General features: G+C 41.7%; 1 protein-coding gene across 1 annotated transcript in view; it reads left to right on the plus strand.

Annotated features, from left to right (window-relative positions):
* TGFBR2 (transforming growth factor beta receptor 2) overlaps positions 1 to 15,366 on the plus strand; it is an 88,738-nt gene that overhangs the window by 58,156 nt on the left and 15,216 nt on the right. Inside the window, exons 4-5 of the mRNA XM_032408846.1 lie at positions 9,091 to 9,890; positions 11,554 to 11,695. Coding sequence (XP_032264737.1) covers positions 9,091 to 9,890; positions 11,554 to 11,695 — 942 coding nt within the window. The remainder of the gene's footprint in view (positions 1 to 9,090; positions 9,891 to 11,553; positions 11,696 to 15,366) is intronic.

Here is a 15,366-nt window from a genome sequence, read left to right on the forward strand (position 1 = left end):
TACTCTCTCTTTCCTTCTATTTTTCTTTGGCTCTCTAGTCTTGTCCTCTTTCCAGGGCTCTTGTCCTCTTTTGTCCTCTTTTCCATGTTGAACCCTGTGCTGGCTGAAGGTCCCGATAGCCACCATAAGCATCCCTCTTCAGTGAAACTCCACCCCTCCATCTGCATCACCACCTACCACACAAGTCTCCTCTGCTTTGACCTCAGCTCACTTCATGTACATTTTCCCAGTTTCCATTTCCAGGGCATCGGAATAAATAATACATATCTAGCAGTGTGGCTATAAGATTTCAAAATAATCCATGCAAAACACAGTGTTTGGCATGAAGTAGGTGCTCAGTAAATGACTGCTGTGCTTTTTAACATTATAATGAACAGAATGACTTGAGACAGGAAGTTCTCCATCCCCCACCCGGAGCCTATCTCTCTTTAGCCCCGGTTCCTTTTTTGGATCTCAGCCAGATGCATATATATCCTGTTGCTTTAGATGGTATTGGCCTGTGAAAGCTTAGTGGTTAGACTGTCACTATCATCTTCAAGAATCTCTGGGTTGCTCATTAGTATACCCACGCACTAAAGCGTGCAGGAACCAATCATCCCTATCCCTTTCTATTGCTTGGATAAATTAATACCTTGATAAATTTGTGCCCCAAACTCCTTCATTAAGTGGAGGAATTGCCAAAACTACTTCAAATACTAAAAATAGGAGCCCATCTCTCAAATTCACTTATGGTGATTTGGCTTTTATCAAGACACATTAACTGACCCACCAGTGGCTTTTTTACTATGTTGGCCTTCATTTATTGTCTTTTTTACTGTGTGATTTTTTTTTTTTTTGAAACTGTGAATTATAGCGGTTCAGTTTGAAATTCACTTTAGCAACCAGTGTTGGATTTGGGCATAAGAAAGGACTTGGAAGAGGCTGGGAGCAACCTGTTTTCATGATCATTTGCGTGCGTGTGTGTGTGTGTGTGTGTGTGTGTGTGTGTTACTAGGCAACTTGTTTACTTTTAAATCACTCCAAAGGAATGTATACCATGAAATTTCCCCTTGAGGCTTTCTGCCAGTTTGTATTTTTTTATGGCATACTAACATTTATCTTTGACATTTGTCTTTAAAAAATATTTATTTATCAAGGCTCTGACATTTGCAAATGGTTCCTTATTTGCAACTAGGTCTGGCCTCTGTATGTGGGGGCACATTTGGTTGGAGATTTTCAGAATTACTAAATAGACTTCGGAGTTCATCACTAGGGAGACAGCTTGGTGGCGTGGAAAGAACAGAGGCTTTGGGGTCACTCAAACTTGGGGGAAACAGGCTCCCCTATTTGCCCTTGAGTGATTTATCATAACTCTTGATTTCTCTTTCTTCCTTCCTCTCTCCTTCCCTCCCTGCTTCCCTTCTTTCTTCTTTCCTTCCACATTGCAAGAACATTTCTTGTAGCATCAGTCGTACCTCGAAAGGACCAATAGTAGTCCTTATATATTCAGACAAGGAACTTAATTTCTTAACCCCTAAGATGGGATAAATACTTGAAGGGGTGTTCTGAATATCAAATGAGATTACATATTTGAAATTTCTGGCACATAGTAGGTGCTCCAAAATAAAGTTAGTTTTGTCTCCCCTTTCCTTTTCCTCCAAGAGCATCCAAAATAGTATCCTCAGCCCAGGAGCAAGGCATGGCCTCCATAATTATTCTTCTGATTTCTCTCTTTTGAAAAAAAACAAAACCTCTTTTCATTCCAAAATAAAATACAAATACAGAAAAGCACATAAAACAAATGTCCTGCTTAGTGAATGTTAACATTCTTGTAACCCCTGCCCAAGCCCAAAAAATATAACTTTGTCAGATGTCCCGGAAATTCTTGCATGTTCCTCAACTCAATCACAAAGCCCTCCTTCCCTCCAAAGTTACCACTATTCTTCTTTTATAATTATCACTTCCTGTGTTTCCTTAAATGGCTTTATCATCCAAGTTTGCATCTGTAGATACTAGCTTAGTCCTACCTATTATTATTATTACTATTATTATTATTATTTTGGTAATTTGATATACCTACAGTTTCTGTTAATCTACTGCCCTCCCCAGTTCCTTTTTTTCCCCTTATAGCACATTGTAACCCCTTTAACCTGTACTACTTTACAGTCTGGATTTTGCTGATTGCATTCATGGTGCAGTTCGCTGCATTTCTCTGTCCCCTGTATTGTTTGCAAATTGGCAGCTGAATCCCGAGGCTTTATCAGACTCAGTTTAGATCTCTTTGGCAATTCTATAGGTTGCGTTATGCTCCTCCATCGAGGGTAATGATGTCTGATTATCTCTTGTTTTGTGATATGAGTTGGCATGGATACTTGCTGCCTAGATCCATTTAATTAATTAAGGGTTAAAAAAGGATAATCTATTTCTGTCAACTCATTTTCATTTATTAGCTGGAAAAATTTAATAAAGATGTTTTCTTCAACTCTTTGGTTACCCAGTGCTATGATTCTGATGAAAAAGTCAGGAGGCGTGCTTGATGTTTCTCTTCATTTTCTAGTTTTCCATATAATGAGTTGACATCCTGTTATCCTCAGAAGTTGGTAAATTTGTTTTTTAATCATTCTGATATCATAAGCTTAAACGTACTTAATGGATCCCAGTGTGTTGCTTTTTTAAAATCTTCATTAAATTTCTAAGTTTCCTATCTTGGCCAGTGAGAATCTCATCAAGAAGACTCCTGGGTCTTCTTGTCATGACCTTAGTAGTCGTTGATCACTTCCTGTTTATGTGGTGTAACAAAATATTCCAAACTTGTTATTTCCAGTCGCAGACCTAGAATTGGCCATTTTGCCAAGAGGCTCTGGTTCCTTCTATCGAAAGTGTTCTATTGATGAGGCATTTTTTTTTTTTCTCAAGTGGAACCAAGAACCATAAGCATTTATAGGAAACTGAGTCCCAGTGAGGTTGAATGACTTGCCTCAGATTTTATGGTGATTAATTATAGAGATAGGCATAGGATCTTAGTCTCGTGATTTCCAGTCTAGGGCTCCTTCCTTCATACCACATCCCAGGTACTCATGCTTACAGTCCCCACATGCTATATGCAAATTACAGGGAGACTGGTGTGATATGAAGCATGCACTTACCAAGCAGAGGAGAGCCTGGCTCATCCATGGAATTTGGCCTTTGGAGGAGAGGGGGTCAGCTCTACAGAATTATTCCTCATCAGATTGATTCATCAAATCTATTCATTCATCCACTCAACAAATTTGACTTGTCTCCTTATTTATGTGCCAAGCTCTGAGTGATATGATAGTGAGCAAAAACCTATCTCTTTAACAACTACAATTCTACTTTGGCTGTGCCAGAGAAAATTGGCAGGAAAATTGATACTAGGGACAACTTTTATTTTGTTTCCTAAGTAAACTAAATAAACAAGAATGTTGTAGAATCCACCAAGGCTCAATATCTTTCTCTATAAAACAGGGCTATTAATAGAACCTGACTTGGTTGTTGGAGAAATAAAGTGAGATGATGCTTATAAAGTGAATTGCCTAGTTCCATAAAGCACATTTTATGTTAGTTATCTTTATTATTGTTGGGATTTCAAAGGAGGGCTTCCCACCATTTTCCATTGCAGACCTCCCTTCATGCAGGACAGAAGGGACAGAAGCTCTGACAGAGTTCAGAGTTGCCCCTGGGGGGAAGACAACACATCCTGCCAGGAGGATCTGTTATTGGCACCAGCTTCCTCCCTTAGTAACTTCCCAGAGACACAGCCGAATCTCAAAATCTCTGCTCTAGGAAATCCTGGCAGAGACTGGAGCTCCAGTGCCTTCCCTCTGCCAAGGGTTCTTCGCTTTTTTTGTGCATGTGCCATGGACTTCTTGGAAGTCTGGTGAACCCTGTGGACCCCTTCTCAAGGGATGTTTTTAAAGGCATAAAATAGAATACACGGGGTTTCAAAGACAATTACTCATATTGAAAAATACTTATCAAATATATTTAAAAATAAATTTGTGATACAGTAATATGTGCTTCTGTAATCATGCTTGAAATGATAGGATCTAGCATCAGATCTAAGATACTGAAATGTCTAAGTGATGAGTATAAATGAGACACTGAGACATCTGCCACAAATGTAACATGGCATGAAAATACCTGTGGTTTCTATTGGTGACAAAGTCATAGCTACAGCTACTAATAGGAAATGTTAAATTTTAGCTAATGGTTGGAGAAAATAAAAAGATGTGATTTGTGCCCATTTACATTCACAGATCTACTGAATTCTACCCATGGAGCTCAGGCTAGTAACTTTCGCTATTATACTGTAGAGCTTTACTTTCTATGAATCTTCGAGAAATTCTACTCTTCTTTGTAATCCTCCCCTCCCAGAACCGTGTCCCCCTGCTCTCCAGAGGGAGAGCGTTCCTACGAAAGCTTTCGCAAGCCAAAATGACTTAAAGCAAAGAAGCGATTACCATTAATTTAATTGGGGAACATTTTTGAGCATTCCCAGACCCCCCAAAATAACCACTTTTAGGCTCTTCTGATACTGTGGGACACATCTTGCTAACAGATGCCCAAAATAAATCGAGATAAAGCACAGATGTTCACAGAGTTCAAAGCTATGGCGGCTGGATGCTCAGATGCCCAGTGCAGTTCTCAGGGAAGGAGCTGGGCGGGGCCCGTCTCGCCGCGGGGGTGTGCGCCGCCTCTGTAACAGCTCGCTGCAAAACAGACACAGACCGCCGTTTTCTCTTCGTGCCTCCTTTCATCGAAGTGACAGTCCTCTTCGGATTTCTTGCCCTTAGCAAAAACAGGTACTAATATAAGTGTTTTGTAAGAGCGAGTGGCTTAACAGCGACTTCTAACAAGTGGAGAATACCTGTGTCCGACTCGATGTCATGGAACAAGGGAGCATAATGTGAAGGTCAAGTCTTGAGCGCTAGTTACCTGACATCCAGGAAACAGTTTATGTAAAAATTCCAATGGTTCGGCAATTATATCTTGAGCGTCCTATGTTGTAGGCCCTGGGATAGACTCTGACAAGAGAGATTTTAGGGTTCTTCCTCACATAAGACTTTTCTTCCCAGGCAGGGAAAAGACACATATTTGCAGGGACATACTCAACTGTGGTTCTTAGTTAGGAACCAAAGAGAATGGTCTGCACATCTAGAACACGCCCTTTGGGGTGCATTATCTAAGAATGGCCAGTACCACTTAAATGATAGACAAGCCCCCAATGAAGGCAACCAGTTTACCAAATTGAGAGGTTTTATAAAGTCATTCTTAATTGGCTCTCACCATTGTGAAGTGTAAAGACAACATAGCATGGGATTAAGAGCAGGATTAATTGTCTGTCTCCAATCAGACAATTCATTTCAAATACTAGCTTTGCTGTTACCGAAATGTCTGATCTTGGGAAATCATTTAATCCATCCAACCCTTAGCTTTCCTGTCTGTGAAATGGGGCTTATAATCATAGTAAAACCTGATAGGGTTTTTCTGTCAATTAAATACAAATATTATATAAAACTGTTAGTGCATAGCCAGGCTCATACTAAGTATTTGATTTCTGAGTTTTTGTGTATTTGGGGGTTGGCCAAAAGAAATGCCCCCTGCTAATCTCTGAGTAAAGGAGATGCCGGTTTGTGCGTATGCCTACAGCTGTTGGTTTTTCTAGTAGCAGCCCAAGGGTTAATACTGTGAGAGGGTGTGGGTGGCTCCTGTTTAGATAAAACCACATCCCAAAGCTCCCTTTTAACCCAGTTTGCTATTGTTAGGGTTTTTCACCACCTCTTTGAAGTTTCAAGATTGACAGATGTTATTCAGTAATTCCCGCCCCACCAAATTTTTACATGTAGGTTTTCAAAAAGAAATCACAGGAAATTTGAGGGGAAAGTAAAGCTTTGGTTTCTGATATTGAATGGGGGGGATTTCTAGAATCTTCTTCACACATAAATTTTGGGGGATTTCTGTGTTTGTGTTTCCCTCAGCCTGAAGAAGAATAGAAGTTAGCGAGGAAGACCCTTTTCATCTATGGCCAGGAATTACAAAATAAAATTATCAGCAATAAGTGAACAGTTCATTTGAACGTTTTGCACTCTTTAACCCATTGAAGACACAGCCAAGTAATTATGCAATTAAAATTTTTTTTTATCTTCTAGTTGTGTTGTTGCCCCATATGTGAAAGAGAAAATTCACAATTGGACCAAAGTGGAGTCTCCCCACACTCTGCTAATGCCTTAGAGGTTGTTAAAACAAATAACATCTATACAAGAGGGGCCAACAAACTTTGTCTATGAAGGACCAGGTAGTAGATATTTTAGGCTTTCTGGGCCAGATATCATCTCTGCTGCATGAACTTCTTAGTTTCTTTCTTTTTCTAAACAACTCTTTAAAACACAAACAAACATTTGTAGCGTGTGGGGCTGTACAAAATAGTCCCTGGGGCCGTGGTTTGCCAACCCTGCTGTAGAACAGAAAAACATGTGAGGGCTCTTGTCCCGGGTAAGTCATCATCCATTCAGCTTCTGTGACCAACATTTGCTGAGTACTGTAGGTACCCCATCCTAGGCCAGGCGCTGGGTATAGCGTGGTGATCAGTACGTGTAGATTTACCCTGTACAGCTCACTTTCTCTTGGGGGAAATAAGCAACGTGGGAATCAAACTGATTTATGATTATAAGGCATCTTGTGCAGTTACAGACAAGTGGGTGCTTGAAGCAGACACATTCATGAGATACTCCAGATGATAGAGGCGGGGTTACTGGGAAGGAACGTTGTTTCCTGCTGTGACACCTCGTTCATCTGCCCCCTTAACCTTGCTCTCCAGGCTCGTACTTTGCTGAACGATGGGGACAGTCCATACTTGTCCACACGAACTCTTTTTACTTTTGGAGTTCCAGTCTCCTCTGTCATTGCCTTATCCCATTGTCACCACTCTCACCACCTGTCCTTTGTCCCATTCATGCCTCCCAATGTGAGCAAGAATTTGGGTTTTCAAGAGTCAGTTACCATATTGTTTCCCCTTTCCTATTCTTTTTAATGCACTAATAGATCTTTCCCCAAAATAGTGACTGTTTTTCCTCTTGGTTGCTGAAATTCAGATATTTTGGGGTTACTTTTCCAGTTTTTTAGTGCCATCAAATAGACTTAAGAGCTAAGGTTTCCATCTAGAAGTATAGGCAGTAGAAGTTGGCATTTCCGCTTAGAACTGACCTTAGGACCAGGCAGTACGTCATGTTAAACCTGAATACCCCCTCAAAATAAAAACCCAAACACCCCAAACTGGCACAGCGCGAGCGTCATCTCTCACTGTGCTTTGTTAAGGGATGATATCAAATATGATCTAGGTAATGGGTTCTCTTCAAGAGGTTATGGTTCTCTCCCTTGCACCTGGACTATATTCTTACTGCTGTATTCTCATCAAACACCTACAGTAGGTGAAAACTGCCAATTGAACAATTATAGATACTTTCTCTGACATGATGTCCACGTCCATGTCACCCATCCAACCCTTTTCCTTTCTGTTCCCTTATGTGGACTTGGCAGTTTGGGAAAATTGCTCTTCCTCAAATAGATCATATATTCGTCGTTTTTAATGTAACATTCTTTCTAGCCGTCGTTGACCTTTTCCCATCTTCCACTGACCAACTAAAAGATAGTCCTTGTCACTGTGGTTCCCTGTTCCTCTAAGCTTTTCTACATTCCACCACTGCGTGTAGACTGCAGCACACATTCAGCCCCTGTCCCAGATTGCCATATGTTACTATGCATCTGTGTGCGTGTCCTAATCCTCCTTGGGTTATAATCTCTTTGAGGGCAGGGCCATCCATACCCATAGTAGGCACCCAGCAGTGCTATGTTTAATGAGCAAATCTAGCATCTGATCATGAGGACTTCTTGTTAATAGGTAACTTTGAGGGGAAATGAATGACATATCAAAGCAATAATAGCATTCTGGCATTCTTGCCCAGTGGAGACAGGCTAGCACAAAGCTCTTACTGAACCATAACTGCCTTTCACTATCTCCTGCCGCTGACTGTTTTCATCCATGTTTTTCTTCCAAGAAGGAAAACTATTTAACCAGAGCCAGCCAAGGCCAGCACATGAAGTGAAGTTTGACATACACTACATTATGTGTGGTCAGATAGTTCGTGCTAAGGACTCTCCTCCATCACCCCACAGGGCCTGCTTCAGTGGTCCAAATTAGAAAACTGGCTGTATTTCCTTCTTTTTACTCCTCTCACCTTTGTAGCAATATTTTCACTGTTGCTAGTAAGATTTCCTGTTCTATGAAACTGCACACCACATGCACATTGAAAAGAAGAATAATGGGTGGATATAAGGTGACTGACTTCCAAAGACCCTTTTGCACAGACTCCTCTCCCCATCACCTATGTTTAAGGGTGGCCTGGAGGTTGGTCAGAGCAGGACAAGCTGGAGTTTAGGAAAGAATAAAGACAATGGTAGAACTGTGAGAGTGTCTTCATTTTTACCCAATACCATCTACGTAAGCTTTTTGGAGGCAGGAGCTACCATTCTTTCTTTATTCCCAGAGCCTCCTGTAATGCCTTGGGCTTAGTTAACACTCCATGAATGCTTTGTCCATTTATCCAACACTTACTGAGGACCTGATGTGTGCTCAGCACTGTTTCTGGTGGTGAAGAAGAAAGATATGGCCCCTGCCAGCATGGAATTGTCAATCCGCTGAGGGTGGGGAAAGTAGGGAAAGGCAGATGTGAAACCCATAACTGGAGTCATAGTGATTTAATTCTAATTGTGCCAAGTTGTCACATAGGAAAAATGTAGAGTGTGATGAGAATATATAAAATAAAACACTTCCCCACATTTTCCTAGATCTCCTTTACAGAGTGACATTGAAGCTGAAGTTTGAGGGAAGAATAGGAGACCTTGAATAGGTGGCCAGGGGCAAGGAAGTCTGGACAGGTGCATCCATCCCTGGAATAAAAAGTCACAATTTATTATCCACAAAAACTATACAGATGTTAAAACTTCTAGATGCCTGAGGTGTAGACGCACTCTCTGACTGTGCATGCCTACCGAACCCAACTTCTTCTCTCCCTCCTTTTGTTTCCACATCAGAATATGCCACCAACAACCCTGACCTATTGTTAGTCATATTCCAAGTGACAGGCGTCAGCCTCCTGCCACCCCTGGGAATTGCCATAGCCGTCATCATCACCTTCTACTGCTACCGCGTTCACCGGCAACAGAAGCTGAGCCCGTCCTGGGAGACCAGCAAGCCACGGAAGCTCATGGAGTTCAGCGAGCACCTGGCGATCATTCTGGAGGACGACCGCTCCGACATCAGCTCTACCTGTGCCAACAACATCAACCACAACACAGAGCTGCTGCCCATTGAGCTGGACACCCTGGTGGGGAAAGGTCGCTTCGCCGAGGTCTACAAGGCCAAGTTGAAGCAGAACACTTCAGAGCAGTTCGAGACTGTGGCGGTCAAGATCTTCCCTTACGAGGAGTACGCCTCCTGGAAGACGGAGAAGGACATCTTCTCAGACATCAACCTGAAGCATGAGAACATCCTGCAATTCCTGACGGCCGAGGAGCGGAAGACAGAGCTGGGGAAGCAGTATTGGCTGATCACTGCCTTCCACGCCAAGGGCAACCTACAGGAATACCTCACGCGGCACGTCATCAGCTGGGAGGACCTGCGCAAGCTGGGCAGCTCCCTCGCCCGGGGCATTGCTCACCTGCACAGCGACCACACCCTGTGCGGGAGGCCCAAGATGCCCATCGTGCACAGGGACCTCAAGAGTTCCAATATCCTCGTGAAGAATGACCTGACCTGCTGCCTGTGTGACTTTGGGCTTTCCCTGCGCCTCGACCCAACTCTGTCTGTGGATGACCTGGCCAACAGTGGGCAGGTAAGTTAGACCTGGGTCCCTTTACTTGTAGGGGGCCCAAGCCACCTCTCCATCCGTCTCTCATGTCTTTTGTCTCAAACAGCCCTACGCTCTAGACACCCGTCTAGGGAATCTAGCCGAAGTCAGGAGTTGCCCCTGGGCATGCCCCACTCTCTCCTGCCAGCGTGCTTTTCTAATGAACAACATTTCTGCTCCGGTTTCTGCCAAGCCCATCTAATCCAGGATAGACGTTCTTCTCCTTCGGTTGGTCTTCATTTATCTCCCATTTGTAAATTACTTTTCATTGCTTCCAACACCACCCACGCTTTGTCTCTTTTTCCTCTCTTATGCTTCTACTCAGCCCTTCCTACTCTGAACTATTGGTGGCTACCTTGTTTTCTTTTTACCTTTCTAGAAGGCAGTCTCCTTGTAGCCCAAATCCACTTCCATTTTTGCTCACATCTAACACAATGCCTTGAACAGCAAAAGTGACCAATAAATATTTGAGTGAGATGACAGACTGAGTGGATATACAATTCTCCAGTTCCTCTGAAGCATCTCACAGATGAAAATAGAAACCTTTTTGGGTAAGGAGATATTGGAAGGTCACTAGAAGTTACCAAGCCATCCTTTATGAATAATGGCGCCTCATGTTTTCACACACTGGAAGCTTGATATGGATTACAGTAGAGTCTGCAAAGCACCATTGTTTCCTCTAAGCAGGTGGTGGTATGTGCTTCTGAAGCATTTGGTTACTGCTCATTCTGACCTCTTGGGTCTATGGCTGCACAGCCAATGTTCAGATAAACATATCGAGTGAAACGTGGACAGATTAATATGACAGGGTCATGAGTCATGCAGTGACCTAGTAAGAAGAAAAATTTCTTCTGATACATACCATTAAGAAACATTCCTTGGGACAATAATATCAACTCACCTGACCTTCCTTAGCTTCTTGAAAATGTAGGACTTCATTGTTATTTAGTGAAGCTATGCAGGCTACAAAATCAAACATTTAAGTGATCCCTTCCCTAGAAATATCTTTCTTCTTTTTTCCTATGTATACCAGTGTTTTCACATTATCAGTCCTACATGGCTAAATTATACAGTGATCCAGATTTGGTCTTTTACTGTAGAAATACTTTCATGCAGTTTAGTTTACTAGAGATTTTATGAAATTATACTACATTCTTGGCACACTAGAACAGTACCATGGAGTAAACAAAGAAGATTGAGACAGTCCTTAAGTGACCGAAACTAATGGCAATGATTCTTATTTTCCCCATAAATCTTGGTGTTTCGAGAATGAGAAAATAGTTAATTTGCAAAAGCAAAAATAAAGATCTAAAGTATCACAGATGTTATCTCCCCGGTTATCGGTGAGGATGTTATTGTAGAATACGATGACATATATCATGAAGCTAGATAAAGCAGCTCTGGGGTTTGGCATTTCCTTATTTTGGTATGCTTTGTTTATATTTTTTCAAGTGTTTTCAGGGAGAGAAAACTTATTTTTAGATAATTTCATAAGCTGTACCTTTCTTTGCCAGTCTCATGATTTAAAAGAGCACTGTGCTTTTCAAAGATCATCTGCATGTGTCGAGGACAAACATCAGTTATATTTTTAAAATAAAGATGCAGCCGGGAATTACATGATGGGCCTCAAAGTCTATTATTGCTTTAGGTGGGAACCGCAAGATACATGGCTCCAGAAGTCTTAGAGTCCAGGATGAATTTGGAGAATGTTGAATCCTTCAAGCAGACGGATGTCTACTCCATGGCTCTGGTACTCTGGGAAATGACATCTCGCTGTAATGCGGTGGGAGGTACGTATGGACCACCATCATGGTGCAGGGGTTGACGCGTCTTCAAAATGATGTCATGTTGTTTGCTTCAAGCATAATTCCAGGGCTACAACAGAGTTAACCCCACAGTGAGAGCTATCTGAGATCTGTTAGTACACAGCCATTCCAGAATGATTGGGAATTGTGCTAAAAAAAAAGCCTAGCTTTTTAAGCTGAAAGCCATGTTCAGAGCATAAAGCTTTTTATCCCCCTTTTTGAAGTATGTTTACTTTTCTCTTGACACATCTCGCCACGGATATTTAAATATCTGGGAAGACTTGAACACTGATACAATTTATAGGAATGAGTTCTGTTTATCAAATGGAAAATATTATTCAGGAAAATATCTGATTTTTGTTTGGCTTTCTATTTTAAGGTTTTTAAACCTTAAGAATTATAAGGTCCAGGTGGTGGATTTGGCTAAAAATTTATTTTTATGGAGATGACTTTCCTTTGTTGGGCAAAACAAGCAGAATGATTTGATATATTTGTTAAACTTTATAAAAATCTAGTAGAGAGGTTATTAAGGAATGCCACGGTAGTCTTCAGGGACATAGGAGGGATGCCATTGTTTTAGACAGCATTGTCCCCTGATCTCTGTGGACATGAGAATGGCTCAGGTCTACATTTCTACCCTTTTCTCATTCTTCTCAGTAGTTTCCATGACGGTCTTCACTCTCACCTTAGAAATTTATGCATCTCAGCTTGGTCCTGGCTGGCTGCTAAGTCAAGCCAAGCCAACTCCAGTTTTATTTTTAACTCTTTGTTTTGTAGTATTTTTAGACTTACAGAACAGTTGCAAAAATAGTATAGGGAGTTCCCATATAGTCTTTGCCCAGCTTCCCCTACCATTAACACCTTACCTAAGCCACACAGCACACTTATTGAAGACAGGTCGTTCACATTGGCACTATACTCTTAATTAGTCCATACAAGTTATTCATGTTTCCGAGTTCCCAGTAATGTCCTTTTTGGAGCAAATGGAGCAAAATCCAGCCCAGGATCCTGTATTCCAGTTAACGTCCGTGCCTCCTTAGTCTCCTTCAACTTGTGACAGTTCCTCAGTCTGTCTGTCTTTCATGACCTTGACACTCAGGAAGAAGTTAGACTAGTTATTTCATAGACGGTCTCTCGCTTTGGGTTTCTCTGATGTTTTCTCATGGTTAGATTGAGATCGTGCATTTGGGGCAAGAAGTACACAGCAATGATGCTCTGCCCTCCTTGGCAGCTCATGGAAGGGGCACAAGATGTCGGGGTGTCTGTTCAGTTTGGTCCCTGGGTTGGGGTGGTATCTGTCAGGTTTCTCCCCTGTAAAGATACTACTTTTTCCATTTGTGGTTAATACATATCTTATAAGAAGATACCTTGACCTGTTCCTAAAGATACTAAACACCTGTTTCGTTAGGATACTAGACCTGTTTCTTATCATAACTTTACCTGCTGATTTTAGGATCCATCAGTCATCCTTGTTGGCAACAATTATTATTGTAATGTTTGCCTATCAGTGATTTTCTGTTGTCTTATCCTTTCTACATGTATTAGTAGGTCCTCTGCCATAAAGGAGATCTGTCCTTTCTCTCACCACCCCTGGTATTTATTCTTTTCATTATGCATTTATATCAGTATAGAGCTGTGAATATTTATTTTATTCTATGGGCATCCAATATCACCAATATTTATTTTGTTGTTCAGATCACCACAGCTTTGGTCACTGGACCACACTACCCATGGGTAAAACATGGTGGATCTGGTTGGCACACACTGGCTCTGAATCTTCATCCTGTTTAGAACTTCCTTAGCTGACTCTCCAGGATGGGTCCAGGTCACCCCTTTCCACTGGAAACCTTACTGCCCCATCACCTATTTGCCTGGGTTCCTGCCTGGGGATGGCACTTCCTGTCTGGCTGTCTTGCCCGAGTTTCTTCCCCGACAGCACATCCAAAACTAACTTGGTTTTTCCTTGCACAGTGAAATTTGTTTAACCAAGTTTCAGCCACTGAGAATAATTTTCTGCTTGAAAGCTTTGACAGTTCCAAAATGAATCCTTAAACCGGTATGAGTTGTGTAAGAGACGATGCTGTTGTCACTGTCAGAATAAATTTACCTAGATTTCGGTATCTTTTCTATCCTTTCAAACCCGTTATTCTATAAACATGAGCTGGAGATTGTTTCTCTGCTTTCCCTCTGTCGGTGCAGCCAGCTTATTAAGTCCCTATGTGAGCTCCCTGCTTTCATTGTTATCGATGACTGAAACCCTTTCCTGTTGATATTTGCTGAGTGTGGAAGAAGTCAGGCTAATGGGAAGAATTGAGTTCACCAACTTTTACAAGGTCTAAAAACGGATACAGTATAAACAAGTTTTCCCAAGGAAGGAACAGGATCTCATTTGCTCAGCTAGTCTCAAAAAACCTTTCATAACCTCTAGGATAAGAACAGACGGCTTTTGGGGAACCGGAAAGAGGCCATCCCAGTTCTCATTTTGTTTGATCTTAAGCCCACAGTCCTGTTTCTCCCATCTCCGCTCAGGCTGCAGAAACCCAAGCTATTTATCTGTGCTCATTTTGATCCAACTAAAAGCCCTTCAGTTGTTTTAGTGTGTGAACTCATGTATTAAGCCCTTTCGTTAACCTTCTTTTGAAAGCATTGTTTTTTGGTTTAGGGTTTTTTGGGGTTTTGTTTTGTTTTGTTTTGTTTTTTGAGGGGGGTGTATCTTAAAAACATCAAAGACAGATTCTTAGCCTCGTCTTAATTTCAGGGACTTTTCTTCTGTATTTCAGGAATCCCATGGAAACAACATAAATCCTGGAGATAAATGCATTCCCTTCCAGCTGTTGTAGATACACAGGTAGAAGGACAGGTTTTGCCCTCAGGAAGTTTATAGCCTTCTTTTTCTTTACTTTTTAAAAATGTGCACATGCAGACACATTTCTTACCTTAAAAATAAAATGGGTAATAATTCCCTCCAGTTGCTGTTAGGCTTTAATTTTGAAGGTCTAAGAAAGAGGACAGGATATAAAAAAGCTTTCCTTAAGCTTAAACCTTCTTTTCTGTAACCTGAAATACAATGTATGTAATTACTATTTTTCATTGACAGTCTCGTTTCAAAAAAGGAAATGTGGAATATGAAGCTTAACTTAGTCTGATGACTTATAGATTGAGATTTTATTTTGCAGCATAGGTCAACTAATATGCCATCTGGTTTTATTCTGAGTAGCAAAACATCTAACTGAATGCAGTAGGATACTAAGCGTCAGGGGACAGTCTTGCAGGGAATGAGAAACCCCAGCTTTCCTGCCTTTAAGTGACTCCATTCTGCTCTTGTGGTTGAGCCCAGACTCTTCACATGGACACTAAACCTGACCCTCGTTCGCCTTTCTAGGCTCATCTCCCGAAGCACAGTTTTTCCACACTGCAGGTCTTCTATGAATGTCTGTTGGGTCTCAACACTAGGCTTTGTCTCATGCCATTAACCAGGACTGAAATAGACTTTTGAACAGGCAAGTGCAGTTCAGTTGTGACCAGTGCTGCAGGAAGGTAAGGCAGGGGCATGGGGCACTTAAAGCCCATGTCAGCTGAGGGCAGTGAGACAGTAGGGTTAGGCACGGAGGGTTAGGCCAGCTCTGGAAGGAAGGGGAAGACTCAGGAGTGTCCTC

The sequence above is a fragment of the Phoca vitulina genome, unplaced genomic scaffold (genome assembly GCF_004348235.1).
Source record: "Phoca vitulina isolate PV1807 unplaced genomic scaffold, GSC_HSeal_1.0 scaffold10, whole genome shotgun sequence".
Taxonomy (NCBI): Eukaryota; Metazoa; Chordata; class Mammalia; order Carnivora; family Phocidae; genus Phoca; species Phoca vitulina.